At 39.5% G+C, this 24,355-nt stretch overlaps 1 protein-coding gene across 2 annotated transcripts in view; it reads left to right on the top strand.

The window, feature by feature from the left end:
* RNF125 (ring finger protein 125) overlaps positions 1-17,389 on the top strand; it is a 47,808-nt gene extending 30,419 nt beyond the window's left edge. The window contains exons 5-6 of one of the 2 annotated variants that reach the window (XM_005901049.3): positions 8,379-8,486; positions 13,117-17,389. In XM_005901049.3, the coding sequence (XP_005901111.1) occupies positions 8,379-8,486; positions 13,117-13,203 (195 nt within the window). In that variant the 3' untranslated portion in view covers positions 13,204-17,389. The remainder of the gene's footprint in view (positions 1-8,378; positions 8,487-13,116) is intronic. The other variant, XM_070361512.1, reaches the window with a different exon arrangement.
* The last annotated feature ends 6,966 nt before the right edge of the window (positions 17,390-24,355 follow it).

Raw genomic sequence — 24,355 nt, 5'->3', positions numbered from 1 at the left:
ATAGAATGGGAAAGACTCTTCAAGAAAATTGGACATACCAAGGGAATATTGCATTCAAAGATGAGCACGATAAAGGACAGAAAAGGTATGAACCTACCAGAAGCAGAAGATATTAAGAAGAGGTGGCAAGAATACACAGAAGAACTATACAAAAAAAGATGTTCATGACCCAGATAACCATGATGGTATGATCACTCACCTGGAGCCAGACATCCTGGAATGTGAAGTCAAGTGGTTCTTAGGAAGCATCACTATGAACAAAGCTTGTGGAGGTGATGGAATTCCAGTTAAGCTATTTCAAATCTTAAAACATGATACTATGAAAGTGCTGCACTCAGTGTGCCAGCAAATTTGGAAAACTCAGCAGTGGCCACAGGACCGGAAAAGGTCAGTTTTCATTCCAATCCCAAAAAAAGGCAATGCCAAAGAACGCTCAAACTACCACACAACTGTACTCATCTCACACACTAGCAAAGTAATGCTCAAAATTCTCCAAGGCAGTACATGAACCGTAAACTTCCAAATGTTCAAGCTGGCTTTAGAAAAGGCAGAGGAGCCAGAGGTCAAATTGCCAACATCCACTGGATCATCAAGAAAAGCAAGAGAGTTCCAGAAAAACATCTACTTCTGCTTTATTCACTACACCAAAGCCTTTGACTGTATGGATCACAACAAACTGTGGAAAATTCTTCAAGAGGTGGGAATAGCAGACCACCTTACCTGCCTCCTGAGAAATCTGTATGCAGGTCAAGAAGCAACAGTTAGAACTGGACATGGAACTACAGACTGGTTCCAAATTGGGCAAGGAGTACGTCAAGGCTGTATATTGTCACCCTGGTTATTTAACTTATATGCAGAGTATATTATGTGAAATGCCGAGCTGGAAGAAGCACAAGCTGGAATCATGATTGCTGGGAGAAATATCAATAACCTCAGATACTCAGATGACACCACCCTTATGGCAGAAGGCGAAGAGGAACTAAAGAAAGTGAAAGAGGTGAGTGAAAAAGTTGGCTTAAAACTCAACATTCAGAAAATGAAGATCATGGCATCCGGTCCCATCACTTCATGGCAAATGGATGGGGAGACAATGGAAACAGTGGTAGTCTTTATTTTAGGGGGCTCCAAAATCACTGCAGATGTTGACTGAAGCCATGAAATTAAAAGACACTTGCTCCTTGGAAGAAAAGCTGTGACCAACCTAGACAGTATATTAAAAAGCAGAGACATTACTTTGCCAACAAAGGTCCGTCTAGTCAAGACTATGGTTTTTCCGGTAGTCATGTATGGATGTGAGAGTTGGACTATAAAGAAAGCTGAGACCAAACAATTGATGCTTTTGAACTGTGGTGTTGGAGAAGACTCTTGAGAGTCCCTTGGCCTGCAAGGAGATCCAACCAGTCCATTCTAAAGGAAATCAGTTCTGAATATTCATTGGAAGGACTGATGTTGAAGCTAAAGCTTCAATACTTTGGCTATCTGATGTGAAGAACTGTCTCTTTGGTAAGACCCTGATGCTGGGAAGGATTGAAGGCAGGAGGAGAAGGGGACGACAGCAGATGAGATGGTTGGATGGCATCACCGACTCGATGGACATGAATACGCTCTGGGAGTTGGTGAAGGACAAGGAAGCCTGGCATTCTGCAGTCCTTGGGGTCACAAAGAGTCAGACATGACTGAGCAACTGAACAGAACTGACTGAGTGCCTCTTTAACTTCTCCCAGCAACCCTATGAAGGAGATATCATCAACGCAGCCTGAGCCATGACTAGTAGTGCCCAGGTGCTGGTCTGACTGGAGGAACGCTAGGCATTCTTGACCGTGGGCAGCACTATAGCATCCATTCGGGGCAGGCACCTTACTTGTCTATCCATTGGTACTGTATACCTACTCCAGCAGAAATCCCGTCCATGTGCTGCTCAGTTTGGCCATCAGATTGAAGGTGGCCCGTGGAAGCTGGGTCTTCTATTATTTAGAGGTCATAGAAGTCACTGAAGAAAACTGCCGTAAGGACAGAAATAATCAGGAATCATGGGATCAGATTGCCTGTGGAATTTAGTAGTTAAAAAGCCTAAGTGAAAGTTGCTCAATCATGTCTAACTCTTTGTGTCCCCATGGACTATACAGTCCATGAAATTCTCCAGGCCAGAATACTGGAGTGAGTAGCCATTCCCTTCTCCAGGGGATCTTCCCAACCCAGGGACTGAACCCAGGTATCTCGCACTGCAGGGTAGTAAAAGAATCAGGTGGTGATGCTTGGGTACTGGGTGATGTTTGCAGCCATATCAAATCAAGGCTAGAGCAGATTTCCTAGAGGAAGCTGCGTACTCTCACAGTTGGGGAACCCAAGCTGGGAAGGATGCTGCCTTGGCTTAAGGCAGGAGCAGATTGTTCAGAAAAGTCATGGTTCTGTAAAACACTAGGGCTGTGTAAAAGTGGTTACTGGAACAGAAGATCTTCAGGTTTCCTCTGTTAGTGTTTCATGCTTGAGTGTACAAGGTTAAGATAAGCCCCAATCCCCAGTGGCTCAGACAGTAAAGAATCTGCTTGCAGTTGGGACATGAAGGTTCTATTGCTGGATCGGCAAAATCCCCTGGAGAATGGAATGGCAACCAACTCAGGTATTCTTGCTTGGAGGAGCATTGTGGGTTATGGTACATGGGGTCACAAAGAGTCGGACACAACTGAGTGACTTTCACTTTGCCACTAGAAGTCAGATTAAACCTGTGGTTATGAAAAGGCTGGAGGCAGATCCTGTGGCAGCACTGAGGCAGCACTAATGGGGACACATATGTGAAAATACCCCAAGGAAGTCCTTGGACAAGGAGGGTTGAGTCCAAGACTGCCTCTGGATTGGCATGGAATGTAGCATTTAAGGAGGAATTACTGCTTTAAAGGACTGAATTGCTAGGTTTGCCTGCAGATAAGGTCAGTGATGTCATCTGACTTAGCAGATATAAGTAGTCTCAAGATAGTTAGAGATTTGGGCAAAGGATTCTGCCTTCCAGATAGAATTAGATAATTCAAAAATCAAACCACAAGCAACTAATCCTTTGTTTCTGAGTTGCTCAAGCAAACTAGGGTAGTAGGTTAAGAACATCAAGAAGTTTCAACAAGTCCTTTTCATGATACAGTAATTAACTATATTCTGCATTTTTTTGAAAGTATACCTATGGAATATTAGACTTAAAAGAGGCAAATGATACAGCATGCTTCAGATTGAATTATGAGACCACTCGAGAGAAATTTAGTATTTTATCATATTAAGGGAAGATATTTCAGCAAGAACCCCACTTTCTGGCTATCCTCTTTGTCCAGTGTTTTCTTTCAGTGGTTGGTTCTTATTTATCCTTCAGAACTCACCTTAAATCTCAGTTCTCTGACACCAAAATTATTTTCAGCTCTTGCTTTTTTTCTCATTTATCACAGTTGTATGTTGTGCGTTTATTTTGTGTCTGTCTCTCCCTCCAAATTAATAGCTTCATGAAGCCATAGAATTTATTAATAATTTCTTTGTTCAACATTGCATGTCCAGCTCTTGGTGGAGAACCTAGCTATAGTAGGATATAGAGATATGAAAAACAGGATATTGTAAAAATCATAGTTCCATCCGCCCAGGTTCAAAGGTAGTTTTATTTTCTGCCTTGATCCTGAGATTCATTCCTTGTGAGAAGGGACAGGACTTCATTTGGTTTGAAATTAAAAACTACATTGACAAAAGCTGAGCCCTAATCCCCACAGCAATTTACTACTGTGGGCATTCAGAATATCTGTAGCTTGATGGAGCAGTGGGAACGTACATGCATAAATGTTTTGGAAGGAAGAAAATCTTCATTAGATTTGCTTCCAAACTCCTATTATTAGGTGTTCAATCTTGTACCTTAATTTTGGTTGAAGATTTGCCCATAATTATTTTCATTGCATGACTCTTTTCTTTTGGTGTTGGATTCAGTTATCTTTAACTTCTTCCCCAAATGGTATTTACCATTGTATAAAAAGTGTTCTTCAATTGACTGAGCTGCTGTGGGGATTAATCTGAACCACAGACAGAGCTGGATATCCATTGTAACAGATGTTCCAAAGGACTGAAGTTGGTGGTAGCTTCTAATATGGTGGCTGTTATTTACCCATTGCGTTCACCATCAGATCAAGTCCATACTGAGATGAGGCCAACATCTGTTTTTTTTTTTAATTCAAGTATAGTTGGTGTACAATGTTATATAAGTTACAATTATAGGTATACAATATAGTGATTCACAACTTGTAAAGGTTATACCCATTTATAGTTATTATAAAATATTAGCTATATTCCCTGTGTTATACAATATATCCTTGTAGCTTATTTGATACATAATAGTTTGTATCTCTTAATCCCCTACCTCTATGTTGCTCCTCCCCACTTCCTTCTCCCCACTAGTAACCAGTAAGTTTTTCTCTATGAATCTGTTTTTTTGAGGCCAGTATCTTTTGATGTATGCTGTAAAATTGTTGGTTATTAATAGTGGTATGGTCTGGGAGCATATCTGAGTAAAGAGAGATAGTAAAGGATGACCTGACGTTAGGAAATTGGCAATGGTTGTCTGACGAGGCCTTACAAGTAGCCTCCTCTCTTGTAAGGAGGCCTTACAAGAGAAAAGAAGAGAAGTGAAAGGCAAGAGAGAAAAGGAAAGATATACCCATATGAATGCAGAGTTCCGAAGAATAGCAAGGAGAGATAAGAAAGCCTTCCTCAGCAATCAATGCAAAGAAATAGAGGAAAACAATAGATTGGAAAGACTAGAGATCTCTTCAAGAAAATTAGAGATACCCAGGGAATATTTCATGCAAAGATGGGCGCAGTAAAGGACAGAAATGGTATGGACCTACTAGAAGCAGAAGATATTAAGAAGAGGTGGCAAGAATACACAGAAGAACTATACAAAGATCTTCATGACCCAGATAACCACGATGGTGTAATCACTCACCTAGAGCCAGACATCCTGGAATGCGAAGTCAAGTGGGCCTTAGGAAGCATCACTACAAACAAAGCTAGTGGAGGTGATTGTATTCAGCTGAGCTATTTCAAATCCCAAAAGATCATGCTGTGGAAGTGCTGCAATCAGTATGCCAGCAAATTTGGAAAACTCAGCAGTGGCCACAGTTTTCATTCCAATCCCAAAGAAAGGCAATGTCAAAGAATGCTCAAACTACCACACGATTGTATTCACTTAATATGATAGCAAAGTAATGCTCAAAATTCTCCAAGGCAGTACATGAACCGTGAACTTCCAGATGTTCAAGCTGGATTTAGAAAAGGCAGAGGAACCAGAGATCAAATTGCCAACATCCACTGGACCATCGGAAAAGCAAAAGAGTTCCAGAAAAACATCTACTTCTGCTTTATTCACTACACCAAAGCCTTTGACTGTATGGATCACAACAAACTGTGGAAAATTCTTCAAGAGGTGGGAATAGCAGACCACCTTACCTGCCTCCTGAGAAATCTGTATGCAGGTCAAGAAGCAACAGTTAGAACTGGACATGGAACTACAGACTGGTTCCAAATTGGGCAAGGAGTACGTCAAGGCTGTATATTGTCACCCTGGTTATTTAACTTATATGCAGAGTACATTATGAGAAATCTGAGACTGGATGAAGCACAAGCTGGAATCAAGATTGCCGGAAGAAATATCAATCATCTCAGATATGCATATGACCACCCTTATGGCAGAAAGCGAAGAGGAACTAAAGAGCCTCTTGATGAAAGTGAAAGAAGAGAGTGAAAACGTTGGCTTAAAACTCAACATTCAGAAAATGAAGATCATGGCATCCAGTTCTATCACTTCATGGTAAATAGATGGGGAAACAGTGATAGACTCTATTTTCTTGGGCTCCAAAATCACTGTAGATGGTGACTGCGGCCATCAAATTAAGAGACGTTTGCTCCTTGGAAGACAAACTGACAAATCTAGATAGCATATTAAAAAGCAGAGAGATTGCTTTGCCAACAAAGGTCTGTACAGTCAAAGCTATGGTTTTTCCAGCAGTCATGTATGGATGTGAGAGTTGGTCCATAAAGAAGGCTGAGCAACGAAGGATGGATGCTTTTGAACTGTGGTGTTGGAGAAGACTCTTTAGAGTCCCTTGGACTGCAAGGAGATCCAACCAGTCCATTCTAAAGAAAATCAGTTCTGAATATTCATTGGAAGGACTGATGCTGAAGCTGGAGCTCCAATACTTGGATTACCTGATGCGAAGAGCTGACTCATTAGAAAAGACTCTGATGCTGGGAAAGATTGAAGGCAGAAGGAGAAGGGGATGACAGAAGATGAGATGGTTGGATGGTATCACCAACTCAATGGACATGAGTTTGAGCAAGCTCCAAGTGATGGTGAAGGACAGGGAAGCCTGGAGTGCTGCAGTCCATGGGGTTGCAAAGAGTCAGACACAAGCGAGCAACTAAACAAGAACAACCTTAGGGAGAGTGTAGGTGAACACTTAGGTACTTAGGTCATGATCATCAGTCTCTCACTTTACCATTTCTTTCCCTTTCCTATTCTTACCCTCTCCTTCCTTGTGTCAAATTCCCCAATTCAAGAAACAGAAGAAATTTTTGAAGTAGTATAGACTGTCACCCATTGTTTTGTAGTGTCTTTCTGGTGAAAGTCTCTTCAGTCACACAACTAAATTGTCTATACACCTGAAGTCTGACGCCTCCACTAGTTCTCTTTTAACATCAGACTGAAGACAAAAACTACTTTGCTTGAAATTCCAGGTTTTCTGTAGATTTCCTGTCCACTGGGCTCAAAGCTCCTTAATCATGGGACCAAGGCTTAGTCATCTCTGTTCCTCTGACTCGATATGGGGCAAACAGAAATCACATGAGCTGCTCAGAAGAGTGTATGTTGATTAGTACTGGTTTCAACTTACTGTTCCAAACTCTCCTCCCGCGGCTGCCCACAACATGCCCTGTCTCCAGCTTCACTGAGCATTTTCCCGTTGCCTAAGCAGGCCTGGTCTTTTTAGGGTTTCCTGCCTTTTTCCACTTTGCTTTCCCTGCCTGTGGTGCTTCTCCTCTGCTATGGCTGACTCGTTCTTCAAGACTGTCACCAGCTGCATGCAACTTGGCTGAATCCTTTCCTGACTTCTCAGAAAAAAAAGTAATGATTCCCTTATCAGTCTTGAACAGTTGTCTGTTCAGATCTTGATTATAGCACTTGCTATGCTGTATTGCAAGTATCTGCTTAGGTGATAAGAGTAGTATCCATTTGTGGGACTTTTCTAGGGGTCCAGTGGTTAAGACTCAGCTTACTGCAAAGGGTGCACTCTGGATACTGGTAGAGAGCTAAGACCCCTGCATGCCAGGCAGTGAGGCAAAGAGAAAAAAAAAAGACCGATCTAGAGAACAAATCCATGGTTGCCAGGGTTCAGGAGAGAAGAAGTTAAGGGACAGTACAAGGGAGTTTTTTGTAGTGAGAGAGCAGTTCTGTTTCTTGATTGTGTTGGTAGTTATATGACTATATGTGTGATAAAATTTCATAGAATATATATACACACCCCAGAAAATGAATTCATGCAAAAACTGGTGAAATCTAAGTCGGATGTTGTCTAGTTAATTGCCAATTTCCTGGTTTTGACAATGTGCCATAGTTATGTAAGAAGTAACATTTTGGGGAAGCTGGGTGATGGTGACACGGTACCTCTCTGCATTATTTTCCCGTTTCTTTTGAGCTTTATAAATATTTCAAAATGAGAAGGTTTTGTAGATGGCCATTCATGGCTATTAAATTAGGAAATATGTGTAAATACTAATATCTGATGCTGGTGTATTATAATCTATATTGCTGGTGGTAATATAAAACTATAAGCATGTATCATATATAGTATATATTATGAACCATGAATGTTCATAACTTTGGCCTTCTAAGCTCCACTTATAGTCATTTATCTTAATAAAATAATCCCCTCAAAAATGTAATTTGATATATAATTATAGATAATATAATTTGTAATAACAATAGCAATGTAGATAATGTAATTTGTAATAGCAACATATCCACATACCTAAGAACTTTAGTATTGCAAGAGGTAGGTAACTAAATTATGGCACACCTCCTGACTGTAATATTATTTAAATAATAAAGTGGTAAGTATAAAACAAATAGTTATACTCTTTATATACAAGAAATGTATATGAAGAAAGAAGTGCAATTTTATTTGTTTATATTGCTTTAATATTTATATAATTCTAAAACAAAACCAAGGTATGGCCAATAGATTCATAAAATTAAAATTAACTTTGTTGAATGGTTATTTAATTTTTTATCTCTGACATTAAATAATCATTTTAAATGATTATTTAAAATTCTTTCTTGAACTCTTGATATTGTTTATTTCCAGTTCTGTCCGCTTTGCCGTTTAGTACCTAATGAGAATCGAAGCAGCTTCAATGGCAGCTTAATAAGACATTTGCAAGTCAGTCACACTTTGTTTTATGATGATTTCTTAGTAAGTATATTTTCTTACTTCTACATTATATTTTTATGCTGTATTAAGCTTACCTTTCTTAATATAAGAAGTCTTACTATAAGATTATAGAGGAAAAATGCATATATAGCTGCAGTGTTAAGTATTAGTATTAAGGAGGAAACATAAAAACAGTGTTTTATAAACATATATATTATAAATATGTATATTTTATATAACTACTTTAAGAGTAGTTACCTGCTTTAGACAAAATCATTTTCTTTTTGATATAAATAATCAGCCATTGTATAAAGACCCAGATTTCACTTTCCAGTTAATTTCTACTTTAATGCCTCCCACTAAATAGTTATAATTTTTATGAAGTTAAAAACATTAACTGAGAGAAGATCATATCAGTAATGAAATGGCTCAGAGAATTTGCACTCATTTTATAATACATTGAATGGCCAATAACAGATACAATATCAATGTAGTGAGACACACGGGCTCTATTTTTAATTTAAATTTTATAAAATACAAAACTCATGTTTATTTAATGTTTTCAACTTAAATGATTATGAACAAATTTTAGATATATACAGAAGTAGACAGAATTATATAATGAACCTCTGTGTACTGATCAGCTACCTATCAATAATGGCCAACTCATAGCCATTCTCATTATAGTCAGAATTTTTCTTAAGATGAAAGAAAATTTGATACAGTATGAATAGTTCTGATACTTATGACTCAATTTCCCATTATCAGAAATGATAAAACAAGCTAAAGGTTCAGTTCAGTTCACACAGTCGTGTCCGACTCTGCGACCCCATGAATCGCAGCACCCCAGGCCTCCCTGTCCATCACCAACTCCCGGAGTTCACTGAGACTCACGTCCATCGAGTCGGTGATGCCATCCAGCCATCTCATCCTCTGTCGTCCCCTTCTCCTCCTGCCCCCAATCCCTCCCAGCATCAGAGTCTTTTCCAATGAGTCAACCCTTTGCATGAGCTGGCCAAAGTACTGGAGTTTCAGCTTTAGCATCATTCCTTCCAAAGAAATCCCAGGGCTGATCTCCTTCAGAATGGACTGGTTGGATCTCCTTGCAGTCCAAGGGACTCTCAACAGTCTTCTCCAACACCACAGTTCAAAAGCATCAATTCTTCGGCGCTCAGCCTTCTTCACAGTCCAACTCTCACATCCATACATGACCACAGGAAAAACCATAGCCTTGACTAGACGAACCTTTGTTGGCAAAGTACTGTCTCTGCTTTTGAACATGCTATCTAGGTTGGTCATAACTTTCCTTCCAAGGAGTAAGCGTCTTTTAATTTCATGGCTGCAGTCACCATCTGCAATGATTTTGGAGCCCCCCCCCAAATAAAGTCTGACACTGTTACCCCATCTATTTCCCATGAACTGATGGGACCAGATGCCATGATCTTTGTTTTCTGAATGTTGAGCTTTAAGCCAACTTTTTCACTCTCCTCTTTCACTTTCATTAAGAGGCTTTTGAGTTCCTCTTCACTTTCTGCCATAAGGATGGTGTCATCTGCATATCTAAGGTTATTGATACTTCTTCCGGCAATCTTGATTCCAGCTTGTGCTTCTTCCAGCCCAGCGTTTCTCATGATATACTCTGCATATAAGTTAAATAAGCAGGGTGGCAATATACAGCCTTGACGTATTCCTTTTCCTATTTGGAACCAGTCTGTTGTTCCGTGTCCAGTTCTAACTGTTGCTTCCTGACCTGCATATAGGTTTCTCAAGAGGCAGGTCAGGTGGTCTGGTATTCCCATCTCTTTCAGAATTTTCCACAGTTTATTGTGATCCACACAGTCAGAGGCTTTGGCATAGTCAATAAAGCAGAAATAGATGTTTTTCTGGAACTCTCTTGCTTTTTCAATGATCCAGTGGATGTTGGCAATTTGATCTCTGGTTCCTCTGCCTTTTCTAAAACCAGCTTGAACATCTGGAAGTTCGCAGTTCACATATTGCTGAAGCCTGGCTTGGAGGATTTTGAGCATTACTTTACTAGCGTGTGAGATGAGTGCAATTGTGCAGTAGTTTGAGCATTCTTTGACATTGCCTTTCTTTGGGATTGGAATGAAAACTGACCTTTTCCAGTCCTGTGGCCACTGCTGAGTTTTCCAAATTTGCTGGCATATTGAGTGCAGCACTTTCACAGCATCATCTTTCAGGATTTGAAAAAGCTCCACTGGAATTCCATCACCTCCACAAGCTTTGTTCGTAGTGATGCTTTCTAAGGCCCACTTGACTTCACATTCCAGATGTTTGGCTCTAGGTCAGTGATCACACCATCATGATTATCTGGGTTGTGAAGATCTTTTTTGTACAGTTCTTCTGTGTGTTCTTGCCACCTCTTAATATTTTCTGCTTCTGTTAGGTCCATACCATTTCTGTCCTTTATTGAGCCCATCTTTGCATGAAATGTTCCCTTGGTATCTCAATTTTCTTGAAGAGATCTCTAGTCTTTCCCATTCTGTTGTTTTCCTCTATTTCTTTGCATTGATCACTTAGGAAAGCTTTCTTATCTCTCCTTGTTATTCTTTGGAACACTGAATTCAGATGCTTATGTCTTTCCTTTTCTCCTTTGCTTTTTGCATCTCTTCTTTTCACAGCTATTTGTAAGGCCTCCCCAGACAGCCATTTTGCTTTTTTGCATTTAGCATAGCTATTGTTCTGCTTTGGTCCATGCATTTTCCTGTGAGAGTGATCCATTGTCCCATGAGTCCCTTTCAGCAAAGGGGATTGCTTATCATGGGGACATTCATAGCCATGTTCTTAAATGGTACATTTTATTGTTACGTCTATCTAAATACCTGAAATGTTAAGAGTTAAATTTGAATTTATATATAATTTTCACATGATTTTAACTATTTTCTTTTTATGCAATTTAAATGGAATTGAATAATTGTTGAAGGGTATCATTTGGAAATTGTCTCCATGCATTCTGGTGTGCCCCGGATGATAATCCAGATTCAACACAAGGAATCTGGGTTTCAGTAACAGTCCTGTCACAACTTGTGACCTTGGGCAAGGTATTTAACTTTGGAGCCTCTGTTTGTTCATTTGTTAAAGTGAGGACTAAGCAAAGTACATACTGTTTCCAAGTGCTCTCGTGGGGATTAAATGAGATGATGCATGTCAAGAGATTTACTCAGGTTGGGCGTGGATGTTAGGCAAACTAGAGATGGGGAGAGAGTAAATGGAAATATTAGGACCACTTGAAGAATGAACAGACCACACCACAGAGGCTTCATAATCTCTCCTCCATCTCTCAAATAATGTCTTTTCTGGCCACGAAGTCACACAAGCCCTCAAGAGAGCCACGTGTCGTCATTTTTCATAACGCGTAGGGGTTCCTCTATTTATCGTAGCTCCATGAGATATTCTAAAAGCCAGGTTGATTCCGTACCTGTTCTGACTCTTCATTGTTCAGTCCATTCTCTTCAAGATCATTCACATTATGACCTGGGGCTGGCCAGGAAGAGGTCACTTTGGTGAGAATACTCTCCACCCCCTCAAAATCACATTCTTAGATGTGGAAGTGAAGTCAAAACAGTGTTCTTTGTTTTGATTTTTTTGTTTCCTCAACTACCAAGTACTGTGCTAGGCATTTTATGCAAGTTGTCTCATTTCGTTCCTGGTAGCAACTTCTGTGAAATGCATATTGTATGATTATCCTTACTTAGCTATGAAGTATCTGATGCTCAAAGGTTAATAAATTGACTTAGAACAACCTGGCATTGAAAAAGACCCTGATGCTGGGAAAGATGGAAGGCAGGAGGAGAAAGGGCGACAGAGGATGAAATGGTTGGATGGCATCACCAACTCAATGGACATGAGTTTGAGCAGACTCCAGGAGATAGTGAAGGACAGGAAAGCCGGGCATGCTGTCGTCCATGGGGTTGCAAAGAGTCAGACATGACTTACCTGCTGAACAGCAACCTGGCATTAAGTCCAAATATTGTGCTCTGCTCTGTTTTATGACTGTCTTGTGGGTTTTATTTATTTGCTTTTATGTTTTAGAGTGAACGTCCAATAAAGATTTTATTTTCTTAGTTTATTGGTGAAGAGGAGACGGGTTGCAGAAGATAGGGCTCTTAGTTTTTGTTTTATTTACAGAATGTGCTGACCTAAAGTTTTGAATTCAGTTTTGACCATAAGGAAGCAAGGAGAAAGAGTGTTTTGTTTCCAACGTTTTTTTTTTCAGAACTAGATATTCAGTAGTACTACTGGGAATGGTGAATCCTATGGGAGTGTCTTAACTTCACTCCATATTACATGTTTATGTAGAGCATAGCACTCTGACGCGGATTTGTAATAACTGGCTAAAAACTATTATAGTTAGATCAGATAAAAAACTTTAAATTCCAGATCAAGACTTTTATTAATAATGATAGCTAGTTAATTGATAGTGAAAATGAAATAGAAAATGCACAAGCCCCAAAGCAAAAGTCCTGGGTTCTATGAGTTTTTTGTGTGTGTGTATGGAAACTTGGGGATTGAATTCAGGGCTTTACTTGGCAAAGTGAGGCATTGTCTTTTTTTTTTTTTTTTTTTGAGGCATTGTCTTAACATTCATCCTCGAGTTGCTGAAAACTGTCATGTCTGACTGTATGTTTCTAATTTTTTTTCTTTACTGTAGGATTTCAATATAATTGAGGAAGCTCTTATCCAAAGGGTCTTAGACCGGTCACTTCTGGAATACGTGAATCACTCGAATACTGCATAACTGTATTAAAAGAAAAGAGAAGGAGACTGTACAATTGCACCATTTTTTTTTTAAGATGCTGCTTGAAAAATCGTAGGAAAGCTGTCAATGTCTGATGGGCATAAAAATGTACAACACATTATATGTTCGTCCATGTCTATTGTTGTATCGCATTTTAAAACTGCTTTCACTGATGACTTAGGTCTGTTTTACGTTCTTGAGTTTCTTAGACACTTAACAGCAAAAAATTCTCCATCTGCCATTAATACATGAAAGAGAATATAAGGCTGAGTATGTGGGTGAAGGATCTTTATTTGCAAATCAGATGACGTTGTGTGTAATGTTACATACTAATAACTACTCTTATGATTGGACAAGATAACTAATCTTTGTTCTATGGAGAGTGAAACAAAGTGTGGATACTCAAGGAAATGTGAGATCTGTTCCAGTGCTCATGTTCTAACAACTAATAGAATCACACCAATAACCTTGTATGGGAGTAGGAAAGGAAAATTTTGCAAGTCAACAACGATCATTTAACCAAATGTATAACATAATACTGTAACAATACTGTAATTTCATGTTAGGAATGTATACTTAGTGCTTTGACTTTTTATAACTATGCACATATTAGAATTTAATATTATATTTTTCAAATATTTGTAGCTTATTATTTAGAAAAATTTCTATAATATAGGCAACTTCTTAAGAACCATCAGCTGAGATTTACAGTAGAAGTATTCCCATCCATAATTTTTAGTGGAAAATCCTAAGGGCTTTGATTTTTTTTTTTTGTTTTATTTTATCTTTTAGAAAAATTAAACAAATACTGAAAACCAAATAGAAGATGTATAGCTTATTTCATTATTGTAAAGAAACAGTCTTTTGGAACTCTGCCAGTCACTTTGGATGTCCTCTGTGTGTCCTGTCAAAGTTAACAACTCTCTTCCCCAGCCCCACAGAAGTAACCACTACATTGATTTTAACAGTACTCACTTCCTTGTATTTCTTAGTTTATCCCCAAGTCTGTATCTCAATACTAGCTTTTAATCTTACTCACTTAAAATTGCTTTGTTAGCTATATCTCTTAATGTCTCTTTTTAATCTATGGGTTCCCCCTTCTTTCTTTCCCTTAAAATTTATCTGTTGAAGAACCTGGTCTTATACATACCCAACTATCTGTATTTTGTTAATAGCATACTCATGGCTCAATTCAGCATGTTCTTCTGTCATCTGGATATGATACATGGATCCAGAGGTTTGACCAGACTCAGGTTCAACCTTTGACCAGACTATATAGATCATGGTGTATTATTTCAACAGAGGGCAGAGAATGTCTGGTTCGCTCTTTTTCTGATGTCAGCTGAAATGGATATGCCTAGATCCACTGATTTGTTGTGGGTTAGAGTTTCTGTCGTTTCTTTTTCATTTATTAGTTGGAACATTTTTATATATAAAGAGATGTTCCCCCTGTCTACTGTTTGGTTAACCAGTGGTCAAGTTCATAGAGGAAAAGAAAAATACTTGAATCTTTTCCTTGATTTATCAATTTTCAGGCTTATAAACTTGTTTTCTATCATCTTCTGTACATCACTTTTTTCAGTGTAGTGAACTCATGGATTCAAACATACTTGATGGACTTTAATCCATTTTGACTATTGCCCTATTAAAGCTCAAATTGTCCTGTTTTTGGTCATGGGGAGCCTTATCAAGTTGACTCTGAGTCCTTTCGACACTACTCTAGCAGTCTTTAATGACTTCCTTGTAGTCTCCTGTGACAAGATATTCCAGGCTCAACTTGTATGTTTTCTGCACCAGATCTGGAATCAGCCATTTCTCTTAAGAAGCCTGGTTCCTTTCAGTGAGAAATCGTGCTTCAAAACCATATTTGGGACTGTCAGATTTGTTGTGGCTAGATTGGTTATTGCTTCTAGGAGAGAGCTAAGAATACCTTTTTTCTCTAAGATAGAACACTTCATGAGTTATTTTGATATTTCCAAATCAAATTAAGTACTGCAAGGTTTTTGCCTAATCCTTTCTATTACAGTTGTGTCTTTTATTTTTCTGTACTGGGAGTCCAGATTTTCAAGGACATAGGAATATCCCACAATTATTTGTTTTCTTCAACCGCCTTACAAATGCAGCAGTCTCAGAATAACAGCACTAATAAACCACCACCATTATGATAGCTGGAACAATTAAAAATGTTTTTCATTTGTTCTCCCCAATCGCCTAGTTTTTAAAGTTGTACTAAAAAATAAATAAATAAAGTTGTACGATATCAGCGTTTTCAGGCAATTCCCTGGTGGTCCAGTGCTTAGGATTCTGTGCTTCCACTGCCAGGAACCCTTGTTCAATTCCTGTTTGGGAAACTCAAATCCCATAAGCCACATGGCACAGCCAAAAAAAAACAAAATTCAGAATATATTGGTGTAATTTACAATACTCTCTCCCTTCTACCCTCCACCTAGTCTTTAGTTCTTCAAGTAACTGTATGCTTAGTGCTTGCCACCACTCCTTTGCTGGTTCCATTTTTCATATTTGGCTCTTTAACAAGTCTGGATATGGAATATTTCCATCCAAGCAAAGAAGTTATAAAGACTAGTGATTTCAACTCCTAAGGATAAAACATTATTTTATTATAGTTAGTTTCTTTATTGTAATTGTTTATAAACTTCTTTGTTCCTTATGTATAAATGTAGTCATAGTCATGTTCCCCTAAATTTTCTGTGGTAAATTTTCCATTACTTCCTCAAAACCTTGTTTACTGTTCTGCCATCCACAACAGGATGATGAGAAAAGCATAAACCTGGATGAAATCTACAGGCCTGTTTCCTCCCTGTTGCTCCTTTTCTTTTAACTTATTTGGCTGCACTGGGTCTTAGCGGCAGCACACAGACTCTCTAGTTGCAACATTTGAACTCTTAGTAGCAGAATATGGGATCTAGTTCCCTGACCAAGGATCAAACCTGGGCCCTCTGCATTGAGAGCACAGAGTCTTAGCCACTGCCAGGGAAGTCACTTCCTCCTGTTTTAGATACTGGCTTCAAGCTTGCTTTTCACAGCTGCTAACAACTGACAACAGATTTGAGGTTTCACGACCTCTCTTCCTGCAGTTTGGACGGGTCATCCAATAAAGCAAAACCTATTGGGCAACAAAGACAAAAGGAGAGGAACTTCCCAGAGATGATCATTAGACTGAAAAATCTCGTCCCTGAAAAATAAAAGAATATATTTCTGAGTATTAGTACTTACTAACCAGAAAATAAATTTTGGTTAATTCTGAGCAATACAAAGGTATCCTTAAATCTGTAAAACATGAAAAAACTTCCAAACTTAAAAACTGTATTGTGAGTAAAGCTTTAAGTCACCTGCCACTGTTAAACCTCAGTACAGCAATTCTGCTCCTGTCTCTTGGCTCCTCTTACGATAAATTTACCCCCTTGTTCAGCCGCTGGGTTAGGTCTGACTCTGACACCCGGTGGAGTGCAGCTCTCCAGGCTTCCCTGTCCTTCACTATCTTCCAAGTTTGCCCCCTACAGGACAAATGAGGTGCTGGCCGCCGAAATTATTTTGTCTTTTGCATTATTTCGAGTTCTAAAATAGTGAAGTGCAACTCTTAGTCATTGTTTCACTGTGCCTTTAACCTTTTATTAAAAAAAATTTATAATACATTGTTTTAAAAAATGAAAACCAGTATTTGAAGCTTTTGATTAATAACAAAAATCTTGTTCTTTTTTTTTTTAATAGCACCTCAAGATGCCAATGTTTCAAGGCCTTTTGAGGGAAAAAGCTGATTCACATATGATTCTTAAAAAAGCTATGGAGATTTTCCTTTAACGTTTTTTTTCTCCCAAGTTTCTAAAATGTATGTTGAGAAATTGGACTGTGCATCTATGATGAAGATACTTCTAAGTCAGATGTCTTAAAAGGTCTTAGCTCAAATGATAATGCTTTATTACTTTTACTGGGTGCTAAATGTCTTGTGTTTTCAAGTGAGCTTAACAACGGTTATTAAACGTGTTTAACATATAATTAGTACCTTTGATTAGCATTGAAGTTACTTTTAAAGGTCACTAAGAGAGTCATCCTTTTATTCAACTGCAAAAAATCTGTATAATGATCAGAATTTAAAACGTACAATTCTTTTTCTTCTGTAAATATGTATTATTGTGAGAAATAAAGAATGGCAGGACCATTGCTTTCATTAAAATATCTACAGTGTATGTTTTCTTTTTTTGGTTATGCTGGGTCTTCATTTGCTTCAAGGACTTTTCTCTAGTTATGGGGAGCCAAGCTACTCTATGAGCTTCTCTGATAGCTCAGTTGGTAAAGAGTCTCCTGCAGGGCAAGAGACCTGGATTGGGAAGATTCTCTGGAGAAGGAAATGGCAACCTACTCCAGTGTTCTTGCCTGGAAAATCTCATGGACAGAAGAGGCTGGTGGGCTACAGTCCATGGGTCTGGTTGCAGTGCACAGGCTGCTTCTCATTGTGGTGGCTTCCTTTAGCGCACGGGCTCTAGAGCACAAGCTTAATAGTTGCACACGAGTTTTGTTGTTCCACTGTTTGTGGGATCTTCCTTGATCAGGGATTGAACCTATGTCTCCTGCATGGGCAAGCAGATTCTTTACCACTGAGCCACCAGGAAAGCCCTCTACTGTGTCTGTTCTTGAAAGGAATCTTGATAATGTTTTACATTTAATACCCTTTTCATGCTTTTAAACCTGATATTTTTAAATTGTCATCATTCAACAATATCTATCACAGAAATACACCTTCGTTTAGGCCAGTAGTTCCTGGTCAGAGGCAATTGTGCCTCTCAGAACATTTGACAACGTCTAAAGGCATTTGGCGTTGTCATAACGGGGATGTGCTATTGCCCAGGATGTGGGTCAAGACCACGGATGCTACTCAGAGTTCCACGATACACAGGACAATCCCTCACAACAAGAATTTCCCTGCCCAAAATGTCAGTAGTAGTGAGGTTGAGAAACCCTGGTTTAAGTCAAAGTAATGCTAAGCACCATGGGAATTTATTATTGGTTCTGCTTCCAAGGGGCTCCACTGAAATTTAAAAAGCCAGATGAAGATGAATGTTGTGTATCCTCCTCCCTGCTAAATACACATTAAGCTTTGGGTGGCCATAGCTCCAGTTCAGAATATGCTAAAACATAGGAAAGTTTTTTGGATTCTTCACAAGAGGCACAGGCCAGAACACAGGTCTTAAGGGCATGACCTCTGTCTTCTGAGTGACATCCTGAAAGATATTGGGAACCCAGAATGGTTTGGGAAGACTTAACCTTTATCACTTAGGTTATAGTTATTGAAGTAAATAAGGTAAAATAGAGGTGTTAATGTGAAAATATCGGCTTTGTCTGTACACTGAAGCTGAATAAAGAATATGGCAACAGAGTTTAGAGGAAATAGAATGGCTTCAATCCTCAGCCAGCCTGAGGGGAAAACAGCAGGCTAGTGCCTCAGGAACTTGCCCTCCCCCACTCCCCCATCCAATCCCCTGCTAGGGGAACCGAGAGACTTTATATAACTTGGGTCTCATAGTCTTAGGGCTCAGAGTAATAAAGATCTTGCATTCTTCTTGCTTTGTTTCAGAACAGTCATAGTTAGCGTCAGGTAGCCTGGTAATTGGGCCTGGCAGTCCGGTAGCCCAGTCATTGAGTCCATTTGTCCTGGTTTATTGTACCATGGCCTTTTTTTCTGAAATGGAAAAAGAAAACTACAAAGGGTGGTCTGTGGTAAAGGTAAGCACCAGGTACAGGATGTAATTAGCATAGAGTTAATAATAGGCACAGAATGTAGCTCATGCAGAGTTAGGGAGTGATAGGTGCAGGATGTAATTTACATAGTAGGTTAATTTTGAGCAAAGCAAATTTAGTTACAGACTATACAGATTAGGAACAGTTAAAGTAAAAACTAGGAGTGACCAAGTCTGCTCACTGTTCTCCTTATCTTTTTTGTTCTCGGGGAAGAAAAGAAAGTAAAACTCATTCCTCTTTTTTCCTTTTCACTGTGACAGAGGGACACACCTATGTCTGAGATCCCAAACCTAAGAAATATTAAGTTTTTACCTTATGTTTAGAACATCTGATATCTTAATTCTGCAGGCTTCAGAGAAGGCCATGCATGGGTCTTGATGAGGGAAAATTATTGTCCCAAAGCAGCCATTTAAAATGCGGACTTCCCTGGCAGTTCAGTGGTTAAGACTTCTGTTTCCACTGCAGAGGACATGGATTTGATCCCTGGTTAGGGAACTAAGATCCTGCATGGTGCAGTCAAAAAGAAAGGCACAATGAAGTTGAAATAGAAATTGGTCAAGATAGATTAGGTCATGCTTCCATGCTTTGATTACAAAGAACCCCCAGTCTCAGTCTTCACCCAAAGTCTACTGACCTTGGCAGTTGAATCTTGGCAGTTCTTAACCTTGGCAAGAACTGAATCTTGGCAGTTCTCCAGCCTCAGAATTCAGCTTGCTTTGATCTCATGGTACTTGTATATCACCATGTGCCTCCCCAGCCACCCCTCCCCACAAGGGACGGGACAGCGTATTACACAGGTCATTTCCACTCATCTCATTTGCTCCAGCAAGTCATGGCCACCCCCTTGGACAGCAAGGAGATCAAACTAGTCAATCCTAAAGGAAATCAACCCTGAAAATTCACTGGAGAGACTGATGCTGAAGCTCCAATACTTTGGCCACCTGATGAATCAACTCATTGGATAAGACCCTGATGCTGGACAAGATTGGAGGCAAAAGGAGAAGGGGGCAGCAGAGGATGAGATGGTTAGACAGCGCCACCAACTCAATAGACATGAATCTGAGCAAACTCTGGAAGACAGTGAAGGACACAAGAGGCTGGCGCTGCAGTCCACAGGGTTGCAAAGAGTCAGACAGGCCTTAGCAACTGAACAACAACAACAATTTCAAGACATTGGAAAGGGGGGATTTCAAGTAGAAAAGAACTGGATTTTAGTATATAATAACGCCAACCACGGAGGTACTAGCCAAGAAAAGTTGATAAGAGAAGCTGCGGTCTACAGGGCAAAGATTTTTAAAATATCTGAAAAAGAGGGGATGGCAAGTCAAAATGAGACTGGTCTTTTAGAAACATGAAGTGATATTCATTTTTGCCATGGCAGTTTTTTTCATTAACTTTCCTCAAAATTTGGAATCAGTTTACCAAATGAAAAGTCTGTTCATTTCTCAAACATATGACAATAATTAATTTTTTAAAAAATCATTTTTCTTGTTCATTGAAAGAAACACCAAGTGTATTCTCAGTCCTTTACACTGTATTTTCCCAGTGTACTTCTGGTAAACATTCATCAGAACCACCTGGGTTACTTGGTATAATAGCACTTTTCTCGGCTCTCCCCAGATGTACAGAATTAGAAAGTCTGAAATTCTGATGGATTCATCAGCAAGTCATCAAAATGTATTCAAATCTATCCATTTCTCACCATCTCTATGATTATTAGAATTGTAGTCTAAACTATTATATCTTTCCTGGATCCCTGTAGTAAATAATTAGCTTCTCTCCACTTACATGGTTGGACCATTATCCAAAGAACAGACAGATCTTCAAAAACATAAATCTAATCACGCCCCTCTCTCTACCCACAGCTAAAAATGCTCCAAGGGCTTCTCACTGTTACTTGAATAAAATCTAAATGGCTTTCCATTCCCTTTCCAAAGTCCCTCATGATCTGGTCCCTGCCTATTTCTCCAATTTCATCTATACTCACTTCCTTAATCCCTACATTTCAGCTACGCTGGTCTTGGAGTTAATTAAGCAAACCAGGATTAGTGGTTCCTGCACCTCAGCACTTCCTATTCCTTCTCTTTGAAAAGCCCTTTCCAGGATTTGACATGGCTGCCTTCTAGTCATTAAACTCCCAGCTCAATTGTCATCTTCTTAAAAAGGATTTTCCTCATAATTCTAGCCAAAGTCATTTCCCTCTTTTGTCTATATCCTATTACAGTGTGGTAGCCACGTGTTCCGGGAAACAAACTCACTCAGAACAATGCAGATAGTGGAGTGCAGTTTATTACACCAGCGGGCCCAAGACAGGGTCTCCTCTTAGCCAAGGACCCCGAGCAGTTTTTTGTGAAAACCTTATATACCCTAAGTGTATAAGTTTCCCTGAAACTAGTCTGAACAAAGGAAAAAGAAAGATACAATCAAAGTTAACCCGTGATTCATATGCCTTAAGCCTAGGTAGTTAATAGTGGACAATTATCAATAGGCCTCTGGTCATACCCCAATAAGCATAGTAGAATGTATGATTCTATTCGGTTACACAGATAATTAGGGTATTCTTTTAGGCAACGGAGAGCCCTGGGGCTCTTCCTTCCAGGGGCCAGGTTTTCCAGTTGGTTTGTCGTTTCCATAGATACTGGGCATACAGGTCAAAGTCCACAGTCCGGCCCGAGACAGAGTCCTGCTTCCAAGATGAGAGCCTGTTCTGTCCTTGATAGAGCCTGTCCTTCAATAGTTTCTTCTTAACTGCTGTTAGAATTTGAAATTGGTGTATATGTTTATTTTCTTTCTTTCTTTTTTCTTTTTTTGAGTGTGTTCCTTCTCCAGAATATAAATTATTTGAGTGCAGGTACACTGCACTAACTTACCAACATCTTAACGTACATCTTAAGACAACATCCAAAACAGTGGCTCATGGTAAGTACTCGGTAGATATTTCTGCTGTCTATACTATCATAGTTATTGATAATAAAAAGACATGTAAAAACATAATGTTTTTATCACATAAAGTTCATAAGAGTGATAAAAACATTAAAACCCTGTAATCTGGCTAAGTCTTTATGAAACTAAGCAGAAGTGTAAGTTAGTTTGTAAAAATACCTCAGTAGATAAGTGTCTTGGTCAGGTTAACTGACTATCAGAAAATACCATAGGCTGTTAAAAAAAGAATGAAAGAATGCCATTTGCAGCAACATGGATGAACCTAGAGATTATCGTACTAAATGAAGTAAATCAGAGAAAAAGAAAAATGATATCACTTATATGTGATATCACTTATACCTGATATCACTTATACCATATGATTATCACTTATGTGAAATCTAAAACACGATACAAAAGAACTTATTTAGAAAACAGACTCACAGATGTAGAAAACAAACTTAAGTTTGCCAAAGGGGAGATGAGGTGGGGGAAGCATATTTGGAGTTTGGGATCAACAAACTATTACATATAAAATACAAAAACAACAAGGTCCGACTGTATAGCACAGGGAACTATATTCAATATCCTATAATAGACCATAATGGAAAAAATACATGTGTGTGTGTGTGCATGCTAAGTCACTTTAGTTGTGTCTGACTCTTTTGAGACCCTGTGGACTGTAGCCCATCAGGTATGTGTGCGTGCGTGTGTGTGTGTGTGTGTGTGTGTGTGTGCGTGCGCGCTAAGTCACTTTAGTTGTGTCTGACTCTTTTAAGACCCCGTGGACTGTAGCCCATCAGGTGTGTGTGTGTGTGTGCGTGTGCGTGTGTGTGCGCGCTAAGTCACTTTAGTTGTGTCTGACTCTTGAGACCCCGTGGACTGTAGCCCATCAGGTGTGTGTGTGTGTGTGTGCGTGTGTGCGTGTGCGCTAAGTCACTTTAGTTGTGTCTGACTCTTGAGACCCCATGGATTGTGTAGCCCATCAGGTATATGTGTATGTGTGTGTGTGTGTGTGTGTGTGTGCGCGTGTGCGCTAAGTCACTTTAGTTGTGTCTGACTCTTTTGAGACCCCATGGACTGTAGCCCATCAGGATTCTCTGCCCATGGAATTCTCCAGGCAAGAATACCAGAGTGGGTTGCCATTTCCTTCTCCAGGGGATCTTCCCAACCCAGGGATCGAACCCAAGCCTCCTACATTACAGGCTGATTCTTTACCATCTGAGCCACCAGGGAAGCCACTAACCATATAGGCTGGGTGGCTTAAATAACAGACATCTATTTCTTACAGTTCTGGAGGCTGGGAAGATCAAGTACCATCACATGCAGGGTTAGGACTGCAACACGAATTTTGGGAGTGCAGACTAAAAAAATAGTCACAACCTAGAAGTTGAGTGTTGTTTTGTTTGGTGGGAATTTTTAGGACTTCAAACCCCAGAGATAGGATCTCAAGTGACCCTGAGAGAACTGTTGGGAGTGGGGGAGTCAGGTTACATAGAAGTTTGCAACATGGGGCAGGTGGTCTGAATATCAAAAGGTTACAGTTAATTAAGGAAAACCAGATATTTCAAGTTAAGGAATTTAGCATTTTTCTGTGTATAGAAAGATCCAACAGTCTGGTCTTACTGAAATCATTCCTTTTATATGCATCTCAGCAATCTGGGGCCAGTGCTAACCGTGGGGAGTGGCTGATGGCTGCCAGATAGCAGACATTGTTTTTCCTGGACTCCTTCAGGCTCAGAAATTCACAATTGGAATCGCTGGTGGCTGTGACATCCTTGTTTATTGATATGGCAGGAAATACTCCATTTCACTGGGGCCACAAACATTCAGCCCATAACAATAAGTACGCAATAACAGAAATATGGACAGGGAGGCCTGGCGTGCTGCAGTCCTTGGGGTCACAAAGAGTCAGACTTGACTGAGAGACTGAACTGAACTGAACTAAGAATCAAGAGAAATAAATAATAAAGCCCAGATATAAAACATGTGCAAATATAGTCATTAAAAACATTCATTTGAACTCTATAATGATGTTTTCCATCCTAACGCAATGTCTGATACAATGTAAGCTCTCAGTAAATATTTTGTGAATCGGTCTATTAAAATTTCTCAACTGATGGTCCCCCATGCAGAGAAGATGTGGAGGAACTGGCGCATTGTGGTGGTGGTGGCATAATGTACACACTCCAGAGCAACCTGGTAGTGGCACCTTACCTCCACTTGTAATAAATTTCGTAATTTCTCTGAGAAGACGTCCTCTTTGAGCCATCCAAGCAGAGTCGATCACACCACCCTTTATATCACTAGACCACACTATCTCTAGACCACACCTCCAATTGCTACAGCTACCATAGTGTATTCCTTTGTTTATATTTCTGATACTCATGAGATTGGGAGTTCCTTAAGGGTGAGGGTTACAGTCACAGGGCCTTACTATAAGCTCAGTAGTCCTTGTTCAGTCGCTCAGTCATGT

This window comes from Bos mutus, chromosome 24 (genome assembly GCF_027580195.1).
Source record: "Bos mutus isolate GX-2022 chromosome 24, NWIPB_WYAK_1.1, whole genome shotgun sequence".
In the NCBI taxonomy this organism is placed as follows: Eukaryota; Metazoa; Chordata; class Mammalia; order Artiodactyla; family Bovidae; genus Bos; species Bos mutus.
Note: the sequence above shows the minus strand (reverse complement) of the source record. Positions and strands in the feature narration are given on the sequence as shown.